The sequence below is a fragment of the Equus przewalskii genome, chromosome 6, assembly GCF_037783145.1.
Source record: "Equus przewalskii isolate Varuska chromosome 6, EquPr2, whole genome shotgun sequence".
NCBI classification, from domain to species: Eukaryota; Metazoa; Chordata; class Mammalia; order Perissodactyla; family Equidae; genus Equus; species Equus przewalskii.
The window spans coordinates 81,271,426-81,291,244 of NC_091836.1; the positions used below are offsets into that span (position 1 = coordinate 81,271,426).

The 19,819-nt window shown below is 48.8% G+C and overlaps 1 protein-coding gene across 16 annotated transcripts in view; it reads left to right on the forward strand.

Moving 5' to 3' along the window:
• The window catches only part of MICAL2 (microtubule associated monooxygenase, calponin and LIM domain containing 2), a 222,468-nt gene that overhangs the window by 36,636 nt on the left and 166,013 nt on the right, over nucleotides 1-19,819 (forward strand). For all 16 annotated transcript variants that reach the window (XR_011541620.1, XR_011541621.1, XR_011541622.1 and 13 more), the window contains one exon: nucleotides 10,701-11,041. Coding sequence is in view for 13 of the 16 variants with exons in the window: in XM_070626376.1 (XP_070482477.1) it covers nucleotides 10,778-11,041 (264 nt within the window). In the remaining 3 variants the exon portion in view is untranslated. The remainder of the gene's footprint in view (nucleotides 1-10,700; nucleotides 11,042-19,819) is intronic.

The window sequence follows — 19,819 nt, forward strand, 5'->3', positions numbered from 1 at the left end:
TCTGGACTAATTATTAGGGTGCAAGTCCCTGAGGCTTAATTTCAGCAAGTCAGGAGATGTAATGCCACCCAGACACAAAGTTTCACCTGGGGAGTGCCTCTAAGGGCGTGCTGAGCAAAGACTTGGTGGAAATTAGGCTTGTAGCTGTCGCATCTCAGCGTAAGGTAGATGAGGGGGAGATGAGCCGCCCTCGCCAGCTGTGTGAAAACGCACCGCTTGCTGCCTTGGTTTGGGTTGGGCTGCCTCCAGCTCGAGGTGCTGGGAGTTACCCCCACAGCTGTGTGCCGGAATGACACTTAATGAGCACATCTGGGAACCCACACCGGGAGAGGCGTCTTCCTCTCATTCTCACAGGGACGCTGTTGTTTATGACTCGCTCAAGGGAGTGCTCAGTGACTCAGAAGCCCACGTTGTTTCCACCACACCATATTGGCTTCCAGGGACCCAGGACTAGGGGGCTCAGGAGGGTTCTTGAAACCCAGGAAACAACCAGCCTCTCTGTCCTGTTCTCCTGTCTTAGTCCATTTTCAAATAGGAAGGAATGTGGGTTTTCAACATAGGGTATATAGGTGTGTGTGAGGAGTTCTTCAGTAGAGGGGTGGGCAGGCTTATTTCTGGGGGTCAAGCAACTTTTCCAGATGTTGAGATCCTAGTGGAAGGGAAGATATGAAATGACAGAGCTGCTTGTTTTTGACGTTGGCCCTCAACAGTGGTGGCGGTGAGAGGGAAGGTAATTCCCAGGTGATCAACCTTTTTTCCGGGAAGGAATGCTTTCTGACACAGGCCAAATTTGACATCCCCACCATGCTACGGCTTAACCACTCTGTTAGTTAAGGGGATGCTTCCTGCCTAATAGATAAATCCTCAATTGTCAGTGACTTCACATTCTTCAAGTTCATTTCTACATGTGTAGAGTCCACATGTTCCTGTTCATCGAGGGCTTTCTTCCAAGAGGACCTCCAGGGGGTCCAGCTCCCTCCTTCTCACAGCTTTACCATCTTCCACATGTGGTTTCCAAGGCTGCTGTGCTCTGGCAGAAGTGAAAAGAGCATGGGAGGTTCTTATGGGTTCATCGTGGAAGCAGTAAGCATTGCTTCTGCTCACATGCCATTACCTAGAGCTGGGCACATGGCTCACACAACTGCAAGGAAGGGCCCAGGAGGAAGGGGCACTGGTGATCAGTTAGCCGGTCTCTGCCATACCCACCCCGGCTTGAAAGTCACCTCTCAGCTGAGTTTTTATTGGCATATTAGCCACTGTCCTCATCTGATATTGCATTGAGATCTCATTACTCCAGATCCTAGCATTTTGGTGTTTGATGAAAGAAGGGAAGTATCATGAGTGAAGAGTCTAGACCAGAGACCATGTCCCTGATGTGGTGTGCAAGGCGGCACTTGCATACCGCTGGCTCCATCCACTGTGGGTGGGAGCAGTATGGGCATGCTCCTTAAGGATGTGGACTCTGAACCCTGGCTATGGGGCTTCAAGTCACAGATTCTTCACTTCTGGCCCTGTGACCTTGGGTAACTTTTCTAATTCTTTGAAAAATGGGGATAATAATAATATCTAACAATGTCTTGGCTTGTTACAATGATTAACTTCTTTAATACACATAAAGCTTTTAACACATTGCCTGAGACTTCATAGATGCTCATTAAATGTCAACGATTATTCCGTTCCCAAGGATTGAACATTCATCCATTCATTTAGCACGTACAGTATAGAGAGGACCTGGCGTTAGGAACTGGGAGTAGGGAAGTAAGACATTAATTTCAGCATGGAAGACCCTACTGTAATTGAAGTACAGGGTACTGTGGAAGGGATCCAACGCATTTTGGGAAGAGGTTGGGGTTACAGAGATGGAGACTGTCTAGAGGAGAGGAGCCTTGAAGGAAGACTAGGAGTTAGTGGGTGAGGATTTGCTCACATCCACATGCCCTGCTGAAGAACAGTGAGTGGGTATGTGATCTATCAGACGTGTTGTTTTTTAAATGGCAAAGTTCTTTGCCTTACAACGGGATTCTCCTAACATCAAAAAGATTCATACCCGGTGTCCCAGAAATTGATGTGAGCCAACGAAAGATACGCCAAGCCCCAACTTTTAGGGGTGGAAGTTTCATCCAATTACACGGCCATCATTTCCACTCATTCAAGGCTGCTGGCATCTCCAGCAGACCTGAGCTGGTCTGGACCTGTCCTCAGGGAGCTTTTAGGGAATCTGTACGCTGCAGGGAAGAATGCTGCATGCTTTCAAGGAACGGCAGCCTGCTGGCACCACTGTGCAGGGACCATCGGAACACGGGCGTGCTCTCCCTGGGCAAAGCTCTCCTTGGGAGCTAAGACCAGGGAGCCCATACCCACCTTCCCTGGGGTGCTGAAGAAGATTTCACAGGTGCCCTGTTGGCATGGCATCAGTGGTGGTTGCCTGGGGAAAGCAGAACAAGAGACAAAAATTTGGGACTTGGGAGGGCTGAACTTCCATAGGCTTCCTGGGGTCAAAAAAGATCTGAAAGGAAGACTGAGAGAAGCCCAGATGACTTAAGGAGAAAAGAAGGGGTAAAAATTATTTCAGTGAGCCAAATAAAAGCCAGCAAGATTCTTTCATTAGCCTAATGATTTATTTTGCTTATTACATTTTAACTCGAAAGTATTTAGGAAAATTAACTTCATTGTTAATTAGGCCACAAATTCTGTACTCTGGCCTCAGACAGCTCCCCCTGTTAGGTGGTGGGGTGGTTTGCTTTTTGTATGCATTTTATTTTTGTTTTTTTTTTTCTTGTGGGAAAAGATACATAAAATAGAATTTCTATTTTAAACCTTCTAACCTTTTTCAAATGTCCACTTCAGTAGCAGTAAGTACATTGCATTGTTGTGCAACTGTCACCACCATCCATCTCCAAAACTTTTTCATGATCCCAGGTTGGAAGTCTGTACCCAATAAACATTAACTCCCATTCTTCTCTTCCCCCAGCTCATGGGAACCACCATTCTACATTCTGACTCTATGAATTTGTGTATTCTGTGTATCTCCCGCTGTTAATTTTGAGATAGGCTGGCCTCCTGGAAATTGGAATTTAGGGTTCACAGTTTTCCTGGGCTCCCAGTGTGTGATCAAAATGACTTGGGGCACATGCAGAATAGGCTGCTAAGTTTCTGTTGGTAAGATGGACTCGGTGTGTGTGCCGCGATGCAAGTTATTAATGTCACTGCCTGTCCCATAACCGGGTACGCAGGTTGCCTTATTGCGGGGTCACTGGCAAGGGCTCCCATGGGCACAGCTGAGATTGGCTCAAAGGCATCATCTTCCCGGTTCCCCAGCATGGCCCTTTGGAAAGGGGCCTGCCGCGTGGGACTTGAGGGCCTGTGGTCTGGAGAGCAGAGCTGTGGGAGGAACGCGGCCTTGGAGGCTCGGCTCTGACCTGCTAGAATGTAAGCCAATTCATTCAGTTGGCACAGCATCAGGTCTTCTTGCAGAATGGCCCTTTCTTTTCTGGAGAAAAATAGCACTGCTAGGGGCATGGAGCCCCCTAGGCCTGAGGAAGAGAAGATAGAGAAGCCCACTTCCTGTTGCAAGACTGACAGTCTAGCCAGGGAGAGAAGACCCCTGGACTTGGAATGTGCATACAGGAGGGGCTTATAAAAGTTGTGCATGCTTCTGGCAGAAAATTTGGGAAATACAGAAAAATGTAAAGCTAAAAGTAAAAATCACCTGAAATGCCATCACACACACACACACACACACACACACACACACACACAGTTCACAGTGGGCTTGTTTCCCTTCTACAGAGACCACAGATTGAGCCCCTGAATCTGCATCCTGCTCCTTCACTCTGCGCTATGGCATAGACATCTCCCTGTGGAGCAAATGTCTTTATAGACGTTATTTGGGAAGGACTGCCTAATGCTTTATGGTTTGATTGCGCCTTAACTGGTGAAACCACGCCCTGCAGTTGACACTCGTAGATTCTTGGAGCCTGAAAGAACTTCAGAGACTACGGAACTGAGCCTGTTTTGTTTGCACAGTGGCTTCAGAAAGTCAGGCCGCGTTGTTTCCATCTATGTGGCTCATATCATCGGTGGCTAAGCTTGTGGATTTTGTAGAGAGATGAAACTGGGCTCATTTCACAGCATTTCCGCTCACTACCTGTGGGATGTTGAGGAGGTTACTTACCTCTGTAAATGTGTCCTTGCTTCTGTCAAACAAGATGGTTAAATGGGACCGTGGATGTAAGGGGTCTGGGTCAGGGCCCAGCGTGCTGAGTGGCTGAGCAGTGTGGCTGTCAGTGTCATCTGAGGGTGATGGGAGGGGCAGGCCCAGTCTCCTCGTGCCCAGGCCACAGTTCTGCCCACCTCAAAGGCTTTGCTTCTCCTAGAAGGTCCTTGACCAAAGGCTTAGTGGTATAAGCAGAGACGTGGAGCACTGGCTAGAGACGGTCATGGAAAAATGTTTAAAATGTGTGTGGCTGTATGCGTACAAGCATGTGTACATACTCACATGCATGCACATATACATGCGCACACACTCATGCATGTATGCATGTACACACATGCATGTATGCATACACACACGTGCACACAAATGCACATATACACATGTATGTATGCACACATACACGTGCAGAGATGCATGCATACATGTATGCACATATACACATGCACAGATGCAGATGCATATATACACTGATGCATATATACATGTGTGCATGTACGTGCATATACACATGCACACACAAATGCATATATACACACATGCATGCACGTAATATACACACGCACACACGAAGATGCATATACACATGTATAACATACATATACATGCATGCATAATACACACACATATATATACATGCATACATGTACACATACACACACAATAGCAACCATATATGGCAAAGTTATACTTGTATGACAGAAAAGTGAGATGGAATTACTTCTTTTGTTTTTAAAGGCCTTTGCCTCTTACAGAGTAGAAACAAAGAGAGAGAGAAAAATCACCCCTTCCCATAGATCTGTGGTGAGGACTCCTTAGGATAATGCAGGTGAAATATCCTGGCCTGTTGTGGGCCTCTGATGACATTGGCCTTCTTCCTGGCACTGGAGCTGGTCAGCATTCAGGTCTCTGACACACGGGGTTGCGGGGGATGGTGAGTCCCAGGGTCATCTGAGGATCTGTTACTGTGAGTGATTCTTAGAGGAAAGGAATGGAGGTGAGGAAGTGGGAATATGTGAGGTCACTTCAAACCAGACCACTGGAGTCAACTGACTATTGAAAAAGAGTGAGGAGAGAGCTGGGGCTGGAGTCACATGACCTTGGGCTCTCAGTGGAGGAGCAGCATAGAAGGCCAGGCCTGGACCTGGAGCCTCTCTCCCGAGCTGCCCGCCCTGGGGCAGTATAGACAGAGGGCAGTGTAGACAGAGGGCGGTGTATTGGCCCTGCGGCAGGCTGGGAACCTGTTTGGGCTTTCACAGTAGTCTCTTGAATGTGTTTTCATGAGCTTTCCTAGTAGGGGCTCCACGTGGCTTGTGTAAGAAGACTGCACGTGTGAGCTCATGCTGCCTGGGAAGGGCTTTGACCTCCTCTGGGTGATCTCAAGGGCTGAAACCAGGAACAGAAAAAGACTGTTGGAGAGACAAGATTGCTCTCCCTGGGAACAACTCAGAAGCGTTGGTCTCACTGAGGTTCTCTTCCAGGCTGAGGAGAGAGGGTGGAGTGGCTGCCCCAGGAGGCACTGTGCTCTCCATCTGGGGAGGCGACCAAGGGAAGGCTGGGGACCCCGCCTGGAAGGGGATTACAAGGAGGACAAGGGGGCCCTTTCAGTCCCTTCCCAACCCTGGGAGTTGCCCCTTTTGGTTCATGTAGGTTGCCACATGCCCTGGTGGATGGAAAGCAGGCTTCCCTGGGCTGAGTGGGAAGGTGATGATGTCTGCAGGCGTCACCTGGGAGCCTGGGGTTCCACCCGTGCTGGGCTCTGCAGAGAAGCAGGTGTGCAGGAGGCAGTGCCCACTGCTGAGGCCCCAGCTGGTTTCCACCTCATCTCAGGTGTTGAATCCAGGTAGCCATGACCCAGGGTCTTGTGTTCGAGGCACAGAGCTGGGCTTTTAGTCCTTCTGACCCTCTCTGTGAATGCCTGGGGGTGAACACCCCCATTTCATTACTGAGGAAGCTGGCCCTGCCCAGCGGCCCCTTGGTGAGGGAAACCTGGGAGATAATAAGTTTGAACAGGGAGCTTGGCAGTGGGAATGGCAAGAGGGTTTGGTTTTTAGATTTATCTTGAAATGCATCTCGTCTGCGAGCCTTGAGGGTGGGGTTGAGGGCTGAGCAGGGGGTTGAGGGCCACACTGCTGCTTTGTGGGAAGGTTCCGCCCCGTGTTGCTCCAGCCTCCTTAAGCTTCTGCAGACCTCCATCACTCATCCATCACCTGAGCGCACTGTTGGATGCCATTTGGCAGGCGAGGAGGCCCAGGGAAGGCAGAAGGTGCAGGAGTCCTAAATGTGAGTGCACTGTGACTCTTGGGCCAGGAGGCTCCTCTTTTCGTTTTGAGAGGTTCTCAGGGACTTTGCATAAACCTGGAACTTTGTTTCCCAGATGCCATGGGCCGAGCCCATTACCAAAGCTGTCACTGGCAATCTGAGGCCCTGAGTTTTAATTTGTAGCAGCCGGAGGCAGGGAAAGGGAACTGCTTTGTGACTCATGAAGTCACAAAGGCAGAACCACAAATAAGGGACTCCAGTTGGCAAAAACCAAATTGCTTCAAGGCTATTCTTGGAAACTAAAGCATCACGTCTTGTTTCTTCCCAGAAAATGCAGAAATGTTTCATGTTTCTGGGTAGTTGGTTTTATTTATATTTCGTATTGAACTCCAAAAAGGCAACAGCTGGGTGGTGGCTGACAAGGAAGACTTTAGCAAGAGCTGTTACCTAGGGTCCTCTGATTTAGCTAATCCTTGACCTTCTTCTTTGGGGGCAAAAGGGGGTGTCCACCAAAAGTGTCACGTTCCAGTTTCTGGAAGAAAAGGCTTGAAGCTCAGACTCAGACTCACGGAGTCCTTCTAAGTCAGTCTTTCTAGCTCATTAACAAAACCACCTGTACCATGTATGTCCTCAGTCAATTGCCCAAACTTCCTCATAGGAGGTTTCCCACTTTATGTATGGGAAACTTAAAACTCAGAAGTTAAGTGAGTTGTCCAAGGCTACACAGCTAGGAAGTAGATTTGAACCCAGATCTTCTGAATTGAAAGCCCATGGCTTCTAGTTTTAAAGTATATATAATTCCTTGACCTGAGAAGCTAGACCCAGTGGTCATCAATTATGTTCCTTTTTTCCTTCCTTCCGGTTTGGTGACATTTGGGCCATTTGAAGAATAGTAATGAGGGCTGGTTATCATGTAGCTGCCAAGGTGCTGTGTACATCACTTACGTGATGGTGTTTATTCCTTACAACCCTGTCAAGTGAGTAGTAGTATCCCCACTTAACAGGCTGAGGTGGATCAGAATGCCCAGGGTCACACAGTTAGCAAGTGTGTGGGGTGAGATTCACATGCGGGTTTGCCAGCCTCTAAATATCCTCATGTTCTTCTGTGAGGAAACTTACCCTGCACGGGCGTTAGAGTGGTTTAAGGTCTTTGACTTAAATTGGAAAGCTGATTTTAAGGGTTGAGACTAGATCGTTTAGATCCAGGGAGGCAGGTCTGAGCCTGGTACCGGCTGCTGGGGTGCAGACTGGGGCAGCGCTTATCCGCCCCCCGTCTAGCCGTCTCCCTCCACCTCCCCTTATCTCACTCCAGATAAGAGCTGGTTCCTGGAGCTCCCACGCCCACCCAGCACCCCCTTTGGCTCTTTCTGCTGGAGCCCAAAGATTAAGTGGGTCGTTTTTCTTTTGGCGGAGGAGGGGAGGCAGCTGGAGTTGGGCGGGGACAGGTTCTTCCAGTTTGTAAATTATTCTCTGGGAATCAGGTCGGACTTGATGCCTCTAAACAGTTTGCCATTTTGAACCAGGAGGAGTGGCAACTTGGAGAAGTGATTTACGAAACTATTTTTCAAACTGGTGCATTCCCTGGATACAAATCTGCCCCACGTGATGGATGCAGCACACATTTCCACATCCACCGAGCGCCTCCCAGGGCCAGGCTCAGCCATCACACAGGATCTCGCCCCTCACGGCAGCCCTGCAAGCTGCAGATTATCATCCCTCTCTTACAAAGAAGAAACTGAGGCTCAGAGCTTAAGTGGCTTGAGTGAGGTCATGTGGGACAGTGAAGGGCCAAGTTGAGTTTTGGACTCGGGCTCCAGAAGCCCCAAAGCCTTGTGGTTTTCTCTACACCAGCTGCCCATCCTCAGAAAGGACGGCAGGATGCCATTTGAATTCAGGTAGCTTTGTGCTTGTCACTCAGCTACTGCATCCTTTCTTTAGTCACAAAATGGATCCAAAGATAGGCAAAGACTGAGGATGTTAATACGCTCTGAAAAGCAAACAAGTCGTGCTCTCTGTTGATGCTCTCTGGGTGGCACATCTTGCACACGGGCAAAGTTGAAACAAGTAGGAGGCAGTGTTTATGTGAGTGATGCCAAAGGAGGCGCCACGGACATTACAGGAGCCCAGAGAGCATCTGTGAGGGAATCCATGTCTTATCCATACCAGGCAAAGCACAGAGCCAGCCTTCCAAGTTGGCTGAATGTGCTGAGTTGAGGGGGCCCAAGCAGCCAGGTAGGTTCTCACGGAGGTGGGGGGCCTGGCTGAAGAGTGGGACTTGGCTAGGCCTGGAGCAGGGAATGCGCTCTTCTCCCTTCAGCCGAACATGGTGCCGGGCACATTGCAAGTTCTTGGGGAAAGGGGGAAGGGAGGGAGGGGTCCTATCCTGTTGCCGGTGCCCCCGTGCTAGTCAGTGTCTAAGAGCTCGTTTGCCCCCAGCAGGCTGCTCCTCACAGGTGGTACCCAGCCGGGCCGCCCTACAACATTCGTGTTCATGCTTTTCTTGTCCCCTAGCTCTCCCAGTTTCTTTCCTCATAGCCGCCTCCTTCTCCAGTCCACCCTCTGCCATCTTATCTTCCCAAAGACTTGTCTCATCCTGCAGCTGCGTCTCCTGTACCCCACAGCCCACTGGAGAAGCCAGGCCCCCTCCACGATCTGCCCTGGATATGGCCTCCCCACCTTGTCACAAGTTTTGAACTCCCGACGCCTTGAACTTACTGTCATTCTGCAGCTGTCCTGGCTCTTTCCAGATTCACGCCTTTGTGCAGTGTTTCCTTGGCCTGAAACATCCATCCCCCAGTCTTCTAATGACATCTGCCTCGTTCCTAACATTGTCGTGTTTGGCATTTCCCTCTCGTGGCTCCCCTGGGCTCTGTTGGACACCTCCTGCTCTGGGTGTCCATGCACTGTGTTCATAGGCCACAAGCGCTCGCCTGTTGTCTTGTAATCAGCGCTTGGTGGGCCCCTCTACCTTGCTGGGCCACATGTCTGCATCCCTTACAAAGACACCAGTAATTGTTGCTAAGTGAATGAGTAAAAGATTAAGGAAGAAGATAAACACCATTCTCTGCTTTTAGTATTATAAGGCCAGCCTGCCATCCCAATGCACCCACAATAGCGTTGCTGTCTGGAGGGTGGGAAGCCACGCAGCCTGAGGGCCTTGTCTCTGTGTGTTTGCTGCCCTCCTCCTGCCGGGCCTCTGTCTGGGGGAGCTTGGTATGCTGTATCCTATCCTTTACAGACCCCCTCACGCCCTACTGACAGCTGGCCAGCCCCAGCTCCTCCACGCCTATCTTCTTGCACTAGCTTTGGATTCTGGAAAAATAGTAGTGCTCTGGAAAATCAGCTTTAATTTATTTTTGTTCTTTTGAAACTTAAATGACTTTCCTAAAAAATGCCTGAGGTTATAGTATTGCAGAGAGAAAGGACGGTGGCCAACACCCAGGCAAGCTATTTTTGTGGTGTGAATGAACACCCATCCCATTTCCCCCGCATCAGCCCGAGCACTTGTTCCAAATAGCTCACAGCTTGGGCTTACAGAGCACAGACCCCTTTAGCCCATTGGGAGGAGATCCATGTGTCTCTGTCTTTCTGTGTGTCTGACTGAGGTAGATGCTGTGCTGCCAGCAGAGACCAGGAACAGACAGAAGTTTGGAAAAGTGGCCATTTGTCGTCTGTGTAGGGGACAGACCTGCTAATGACTAATGAAGGCAGACTTTAAAGTCTGACGTCTAAGGGTAGGTGGGATGGTCCTGAAATCTAGGGAGGCATGTGGTTTGATTTTTTTGGTCTGCTCACTGGAGTCATGTTACTAGGTGACGTTAATATCAGTCAACCAATTTGCAGGAGCAAGAATTGTAGGTTTTCAATGGTGGTAAACCTAGAGTGCTTTTCTGGCTTTTTCCTTTTACTAGCTCCTATTCCTAGAACTATCTAGGTCTTAGCAAGATTGACCAGGTAATATTGACCTCAGCCAGGGTATAGCTTTGAGCAATCTGTGCTTCTTTTTAGCCAGCGAGAAGAGCAGAATGTTGGGGAGAAAGAGATTGCCAGCAAGGCAGCATCGCCAGGTTGGAAGGTTTGAGTGTACGTTTTCTGTAGATTATTTGTTTTGTATTAAGTGTTATATTTAGTATCTTACAGGGATTTTATTTTGACTGTCAGCACCCATTCCCCACCCTACCCTGGTGGCCACGGAGCTCACCCCTGCCTCCCCCTGCCTTTGCAGGTGTGACGCTTCTCCGGGAACTTCATGGTGTTCTCCTCCACGCTCTCCACACCACCGCTCCACGCGGCTGCTGGACCATGGGGGAAAACGAAGACGAGAAGCAGACTCAGGCCGGGCAGATTTTCGAGAACTTTGTCCAGGCTTCCACGTGCAAAGGCACCCTCCAGGCCTTTAACATCCTCACACGGCACCTGGACCTAGACCCACTGGACCACAGAAACTTTTATTCCAAGCTCAAATCCAAGGTGACCAGCTGGAAGGCCAAGGCCCTGTGGTACAAATTGGACAAGCGTGGATCCCACAAGGAGTATAAGCGAGGGAAGTCGTGCATGAACACCAAGGTAGGGAGAGCCCTGGTGGACGTTTCCCACACTGTGGGGCACACGGGTTGACTGGTTGGGAGGTTAGGACCTGTTCCATTTTGCCATTCTAAGGTTCGTAAGAGGTGTGGGTGTGTTAAACCGTCTGGCTCGGTTGAAGGCTTCCTTTGTTTATACAGGCACAACTTATCCATATAAGGTGGGTGCTTCCACTTTATTGTGGTGGCTTCAGCTACTCTTCCTGTGCCCTCTCCACTGCAGAGAAACCGACGGCATGCTTGACGCCATCCTACTTCTACTCTTACTACCACCACTACGACTTCTAGTAGCTACTATTTATTTCTACGTGCTAGGCACTTTATGTACATGGTCTCATTGCACCCACCCACGTGGTCCTTTGGGCCATTTTAGAGAGATGGAAAGAGAATCAATTATCTTACCCAAGGTCACACAATTAGATGGCAACCTCGGTCTGTCTGATTCAAGGGTTTAAGTCCTAAATTCCATGGCGAGGCATAATTAAAGAATTGTGTTCCCCTGGGAGCAAGCACTTTAGAAAGGTCCCCTGACTTGTAATGAATTGACTAAGAAATAGGTCTTTGGTCCTTAGTGCCCTTCCTCCCTCTCTCTTTCTCTTCCTCCCCACATCTCCACATTCTCCCCTCCCCAGCCCTTTCCCAGAAGGATTTCTCTGCTCAGGATCCCACTTGCAGTTAACCCTCCCTAAGCTGATTACGTCCCCCACTGTTTGACCATAGGTAGCATCGGTGAACATGGGGCTGACCAGCACATCACCTCTCTGTATCTCTGCAATGCCTATCGCCGAATGGGCACCCAGAAGTCAAGACTTTCCAGTGGGCCCTTGGGGGCTGTCAGCCTGGGCGCTGGTCCAAGCTGTATGTTTAGATTAAAAGTGAGCGTACTGTATTTAGACCTCTCAGGAGGTAGCTCAGCCAGAGCCCTTGGAATTCTAGTCAGTGCCAATCCCAGACAAGAGGATTGAACTCTCCATGGTGATCAGGACTGTTGTGGTTTTGTTTTGGTGATGAGGAGCCGTTGTGTCCATCATGGGATACGGCTGCTTTCCCTTGCCCCCGGGGAGACAGCTGGCAAGCTCCTCCGAGCCTGGGGCGCATCGACTGTCCATTGCACAAGAAGAGCATTGCATGGGTAACCAAACAGACCAGTCGCTTCAGCTCAGAGCGTGCTAGCCATCCAGGCAGTGCCCCACCCCATAACCTGCCAAGCTTCAGCCTTACATAGAGAAGATGGAAGTGTGAAAGAAAAGAGGGGGAGAAAGGGGTGCAGCCAGTATCCTGGGTGCCACCCCCACCCAGCACCTCCCTTCCTAGTTGTAAATTCATGGTTCATACATCACTCGGCAGCTCTTCAGACTTAGAGAAGGGGAAGATTTTAGCTTTCAAAGCATCATATGGGGATGCATATGATGGCTTTCTTTTAGAAAGACCCCATAGAAGTCAGGTGGCTGGGCTGCAATATGTTTTCTCAGAGAAGGTTTTCAGGGGTCTTGTTTTATTAGGAAATGCTATGCCCCATACACCCAGCGGTTTCTAGCTGTTGAGGGAATCCCTCGGAGATCTGAAGACAGACCTGCTGAGGGAGTGAGCCCGCAGGAGGATGGAACGGAGGGTTGACCACTATGAAGATATCCTTCTTCAAACATCACTAGCCAGTTGCCTAGCCTGTCTGGCCAGCCCCTGTTTTACAGTTTTGATGGCTTGAAATAGAACAGTCCTCACATCCTGTGGTTGGCAGGTCAACATTGGTGCCAGAGATACAAAGGGAAAGAACTTACATCTTTGGTTACTGATGCTGAGCAAGAGTGATTCTCACCCAGGAATTTTTACTCCTTTCTTAGGAGGAGGAACAGAGACATTTCAAATGTGTGGCAACCCATCTCATAAAAATGACCTAGATTCCGAAGAACAGAAGATACATTTGTGAACGCACTCTAAATGCGGTTGTGACCGTGTTAGGCCACTTTAGCTGTACATTTCAGAAACCCAACTCACACTAACCTAAACAAACAGGGACATGATTAGCTCATATAAACAGGAAGGTCCAGACACTCACAGTCTTTCCCATCCTCCCTCTTTTTGTCTCTTTCTGGATGTTTTGCTCTGTGTTAGCTCCATTTTTCCCTCCTGCGAATGGATTTTCTCCATGTTGGTAGCCTCTAGTTCATATCTTCATAGTTCTGTGGCCCAAAAGGCTAGACCCTTTCTCTTCCTGCTTGACATTGAAAAAAATCAAGGGAAGGATTCTGATTGGCTCACCCCTGGGCCAATTATTGTGGCCGAAGCCAGGGGAGCTACCTACCATCTTTGGCAGCCCTTTCAAGCATCACATGATTGACATGAGAGAGGAGCAGGGCCCCAAGGACATGGAGGTGCGAGACAGATAAACAACAGGTATCCTCCGGTTGGCTGTTGATTTGCGCTCCGGTTATGGTGCAGGCCCTCTCCGTCTTGGATTCATGGATCGTGAATGCTCAGCTCTAAGAACCTGGTACTTGTACTCCTTGTTGTGAGTCAAACAAAATGCAGAACATGGTCCTCCCTTTCTTCCGACGTGAACAGACACTGTCTTGCTCACCCACCTCGTTTGGATATCTCTTGGTCTGGTAGTTTACGCTGAGCGTTAGCCGAACAAGAACTGCCGGGCGTTAGCATGCACATGGCTGATCATTAAGGCCAAGCTGTACAGCACAAGTGTGTCAGGTGGCAGGGACATAGCCAAGCTCCTGGCTAGCAACAGGTAGAGTGGGAATGAATGAAATTCAGCCAGAACTCCCACCTTTGCGCTGATGTGGTTGCACATCTGCACTGTCTGGAGGGGGTCGGCTTTAGTGTTTCGCAAGCATTAATCAGCCCCAACCATGTGCTAAGTAAGCAGTGTGGCTCCCTTCCTGCCAGCAGTGAGTGAGTGTGTGTGAGTGTGTGTGAGTGTGTGTTGGCGATGGTGGTGATGGTGGTGATGGTGCTGATGGTGAGGGAGATTGGTGACCAGGATCTGTTTGGAGAAGAAAGCCTCTGGTTCAGGGGACAAGGGACAGAGAGAAGAACCTTCAAGGTCACTATAGCAGTGGCTTAGGTGCAGGTTGCATAATCTAACTTGAGCTCATTATTAATTATTGATTATTATTTATGAGGGTTTTCCCAGGCCCTTAATCCTTCTTTCTCTGGGTGTGATCTGTTTGGATGAGAATGGAGAGAACCAAGGAGCAAGCCAAGTGAACTCTTTGAGAACCGATAGTAGTACCCGCATCAATTGCCACATCCCGTTGTGTAATGTTCCAGGGAAAACAACCCGGAAGAAAAGGCAATATACAATTTGGTATGGGAATTGCCATCATCCCAAAGTCATGGAGTCTGGGTGTTCATTTTATATGTGCCTTTAATGCTAGGAGGAACTTGAAAGGTTGTTGTGTACAGTCTCTGCATTTGACAAATGACAAATGGGGCCCAGGAAGCGGAAGCTGTTTGGCTGAAACTAGTGGGTGGCATTGCCTGGATTTGGGTTCTATTGATGGGTTTGCTTGTATATTCTTTTGTTCATTCATTCATTAGCTGTTTCCAGTGCCCTATACCTGAGAAGGTGTTTGAAGGGGAGATAGCTTCAAAGATTAATAAGAAGTGGTTTTCGCTTGAGCTTTCTATAGAGGAGACAAAAATGTCACTATTTTCTGTATTTATTAGCTTGTTGAATCATTTATGGGGTGAATAATTATTGGGCAGCTACTGTGTGCCAGGCACTCGTCTAGGTAGCTATCAGCCACTTCATAGCTCTGTTGCCTTGGGCAAGTTACTTAAATCTCTGATCCTCAGTAACATTCTCTGTAATGTGAAGATAACAATGGTACTTCCTTCATGGAGTTACTGTGAGGGTTAAATAAGTTAATCTGTAAAGTGTTTAGAACACGGCCTAATACATAATAAATAAGTGATCAGTAAGCGTTTAGTCATTGTTATCATTAATATCCTAAGTGCTATGAGAGAGGTGTCTGCACTGTTCTGCAGGAATATGGAAAAGAAAGTGACTAAGCGTGACTGGGGTAGTCTAGGAATGCTTCCTGGAAGAGGAGGTATGCTTTGGGGCTTGACAGATGAGTTGGAGCTTGCCTTGCTTTGCTGAGGGGAGAGCTAGAGGCAGCACAAGGCAGAGAGATATAGTCCAGGAAGGGTGTTGCTCGTGTCCTGGGAATGAAGGTACTTGTGGGGAGGGGGGAGGGGGTGAGAACCGAGAGAGCAGATTGGATGGATGACAGGAGGAGGGGAGAGAGAAAGGCCTCTTGGGGCCAGGCTGTGAAGAGAGGGTCCTGCAGTCAAACAGAGGACCTGGAGGACCACCGGATGAGCCCCCCACTTCCCAGTTACCTCCGTGGGGTGGCTCAGCAATCACAGGTAACCGCTTCAGACAGAAGGCATTCGTACATCCTCGCCATAAAAACACACTTGCGGGAAATGACGCACGGACTCTCTTGTCACCAGCAGAAACGGGGCCGGCCTATGTGATGAACCCCCTGGGTTATCTTGTGAGAAGGAAATGTCTGCATTTTGTGAGCCTCCAGCAGGGTCACCCCACACCTTTTGCTCCTGAACGTGACCTTGCCCATCTGCGGTGGCTCCCCAGTGGGGGGTAGCCAAGGCCCGGCAATGCTTACAACCCAACTCATCACACAGTTCCTGAGCCTCATTAGTACAGCACAGCAGGAGGAGGAGAGGGTCAGAGGGAGAGAAGGGGGGCAGGGGTGAGGCTGGGAACGGAAAGCTGTTATCTCTTGGCCTGGATAAGCTTATCTCACATTCCTGACCTCTGACATCACCCACCGGGGCCCTCAAAGCTAGGCTCTGCTGCGCTGGCTGGGGCACGTCAAGTAGCCCTTTGCCTAATACGGACAGTAGCAGACAGACCATCCAGCAGAGGCCGGTCTCTGGGGTGTGAAATTCTGTAGCAGTCGAACAAAGAGCTCAGACAAACTCTGGGTCTGTCCACTTGCCTGACAATGGGCTTCTGGCAATGCTACACCACACAGGTTTCCAGCCCAGATTACCAGTCAGCTTGTGGTCATGCTACACTGTCACCACAGCTCCACACGGATTCCGGGGGCTTTGCCTGAGTATGTGCATTGGACATTATCTGTGAGCTTGAGTAAATTCAATTCCCAATAATATTAAACTGAGATGAAAAAACTCCTTTTTGGCTGTCTTCATAGGAAGTGGTTAATCCAGGCTGACTGTATATTCATTTTATAAATACGTTTATAAATAAAGACTTCTTTGTCTTTTTAAGAAAAAACTAACTCATTTTCTTTAATGAAAAAAGAAATGCATGCTTGTGATAAAAAATAATTCGAGCAGGACAAGAAAATATACTGTGATGAGAAGTGTTTGTCCCAGGCCCCAGGTCACCTCCCTAGAGGGGACCACTGTGTTCTTCCTAAAAGTCTCCACCCGTGTGTGCACGCATATGGATGTGTGCATCCTCCCTTCACTTTTAATGCAAAAATTGTTTGCATGTTTGTTGTGCACCTTGCTTTTTTCACTCAAATATGTCTTGGAGGTTGTTTTACATCAGTACGTGGGGCTCTAACCCTTTTCTTATTTTCACTGCTTTTTATGGTGTCCCATTTTATGGCTCTATCACATTTCGTTTACCTGCCTATATTGCTTCCAGTTGATAGTTGTGTTAAACGCTACTGCAGTATTTCCTCCTGCATACTCCTATGCGCGCGGAAGCTGCATGTGGGATGGGTGGTGTGAGAATTTCTGAGTCAAAGGGTATGTGCCCTGCATTGACATACAGCATTGTCGGCTTCTCCTCCCGGGAGGTTCCCCCAGTGGGCCCTCGCACCGATGGTGCAGGAGTGGGACAGGAGAGTCCCTTTTGAAAAGGGAGCTACCACAGCAGGACGTTGCCGACTTGGATCTCCTTGGCTTGGCTGCGTGGGCATTGGGATGGACACCTGCTGAGTCCTGGAGTCTGGGCCACTGAGTGAGGAGCAGTCCAGCGGCACCACGGTCGGGATCACTGCCGCCCCATAACAGTCACAGCAGTTTAATTCCTGTCACCCCCAACGTCTGCATAGTGCTTTCTCGTTTCATATATGTGGTTTCAATAAGAAGTTGGCTTTATCGGTAAGAGGTGTATGCTCTTTAAAAGAAGAACAGATACAAGTCTATACTTCCCTCTTCAAAATTTCATCCCATAATGGGAGCTTTTAGAGCTCTGGCCCACAGAGGATCTGTCCTGTTCATGCTGAACAGGGGCCCCTTCCTGGCCTGGCTCATTCATTCTCTTTATGAGTCAGTTTAAGCAAGCATCACCTCCTCCAGGGAGGGCTCCCTAACCTCTTCTCCACTTCCCCTTCTCTTATTCCGTCCCTAGTTGGGTTTGGTGCCCCCCATGGCTCCCAGACTCTGGTCCTACCACTATCTTGCTGATGGGTGCCCCTCATTGAGTTGCTTTTCTCCCCTTTCCTACTCCCTGTGAGCTCCCTGAGGACAGGGACCATGTCTGGCTCCTCCCAAGGCCTCAAGCAACCAGCACAGGGCTTGGCACGGGAAAAGTGCTCAGGGACTAAGTGAATGAACCCTGTAGCTCAAGAGGCTTCTTTCTGGAGCTGCACAAATAGTGTCGTCTAAAACACGCAGAGTTCTTCTTTCTGGGTCTGCACTGGCTGCGCCCTGGCATTTACGAGCCTCCAGGAGGGTTTGCAGAAGCCAGAAGCAGCCAATCCCTTTGTTTCCTCATTGAAGCATCTGTCCAAATGTGCATCTGAGCACTGATCGCTGAGCGTCCTTTCCCTGTGCTGCAAGGACGAGGACCACACCCTGTCTGTGCCTTCACTAATATCTGGCTGCTCGGCAAGCTTTCGGGGATGGGGAAATTGGCCAATAGGCCTGTGAGGCTGAAGGGCTGGGCCTTCTTTTTCTTAGAGAAAAAAGAAAAACCTCTTGCAGTTGCTGGCCCACCCAGGGTTGCACAAGGCCTGGGGGAATCTCTGGCCAGGATTATCCAAATTAGTGTGTAGCACTGGGTAGGGCAAAGGAAGCCATGGCGCAGTTGGTGGCCGGCTCCCCAGACTGGAAGGGTCCCCTGGCTTCCCTCTTTCCTGCTCGTCAGACACTCTTGCTGTACTTTGCTTTTTTTCATAATAAAAAATATCTGGGAGATCAGTATATTCCATGGTAGGGGATTTTTCCACTTGCCGTGAATATGTCTGTCTACCTCCTACTCAGCTGGGTGGGGTCCTGGTCTGAGTTTAGCTTCCGGCTGCAGGACGCGTCCTGGTGGTTCCCTGGTCCCAGGCCTCAGGTTGTTCTCCCTTCCTAATCAGAAAGGGCTGCACTCGGCTGCAAGGAACTAAAGACCTGCCTGCAGAGACTTAAACGAATAGGGGCTTATTTTTTAGCCAGATGTTGGGAGGGAGACGGCGACTGGAAATTCAGTGGCTGTATTCTCTAGGCCAGTGCTATCCGATAGATATGGAATGGGAGCCACATGTGTAATTTAAAATCTTCTATAGCTGCATTTTTAAAGTACAAAGTAATGGTGAAATTGATTTTAATAATATATTTTGTTTAACCAATATTTAAGACAGTGCTATCATTTCAACGTGTAGTTGACATAAAAAATTACTGAGCTATTTTATATTCTTTTTTTTGCATTAAGTCTCTGAAATCCTGCATGTGTTTTATAGCTCATCTCAACTCAGAATAACCACATTTCTGATGCTTCAGAGCCACATGTGACTAATGGCTGTTGAATCCGATAGTGCAGCCCTAGTCTTTTCCTCACTTTCTAGTCACAAGATGGCTGCTGCACCTCCATCCATTACGTCTGCTTTTCGAGGCAGGAAGAAGGTATAAGAGGCTGCTCTAGCTTCATACATTGCTTTATCACTTAGACAAAAGTGTTCCCACAAAGCCAATTAAAATATAAGCTCCATGGGGGCAGGACCTTTTGTCTGTATATTCTTTGCTGATTTTTCATCACCTAGAATAATGTCTGATGAGTAGCAGGTATTTGTCACAAGTTGAGTTCTTCACAGGCAGATGCTTAAAAGGTGTTTGGAGTGCAAGGTGTTCATTAGCAATCGGTACCTATGAAAGGAACGGGGGAAGATGCAGGATTGGGCAGAAGAAGTCAGACCGTGTCCAAGAGAACCAAATGCCTGCAGGTTCAAGCAACTGAATCTTTTCCCACTTGGACTTTCAGCAAACGAGTTTTGCAAGAGACGAGGGTGGGAGCTGACACAGATCTCAGCTGATACAGGACGGTCAGTTGGGGGCTACCAGCTGTCTGTATGTTTAACATATACACCGATACCAATAGTGTACTGTGGAACTTATAGAGTTAGAGAAGTGTATACTTAGGGAAGTACGTTGTAAATATAACAGTATATACATGTATTCTTTTACGTATTATACATTAAATTATATTACATAAAAAACTATTTAGCTTAAACTTCCATGCAGCTTCTTGGGAAGAAACCCCAAATGCGTTCTAACTTCAGAGCCTGCTCAGAGCCTGCAGCTGTATGTGACATATTTTGCTGCCACCTGGCATACCCCACGCATCCTATATGTGTCACAGTCTTAAGAGACATAAATACAGAGCAAGCTATTGCTTGAGGTCTGTCCGTGGGAATTCGGCAGTGGGAAGATTTCCATTCTCGGATCCTTTGTCCAGGGAGAGCTGTCTCAGTGTGAGGAGCCCTACCTGGGAGAACTCCTTCGTGTCCACGTCTGTAGGGCAAGCCCAGGGAAGTGTCCC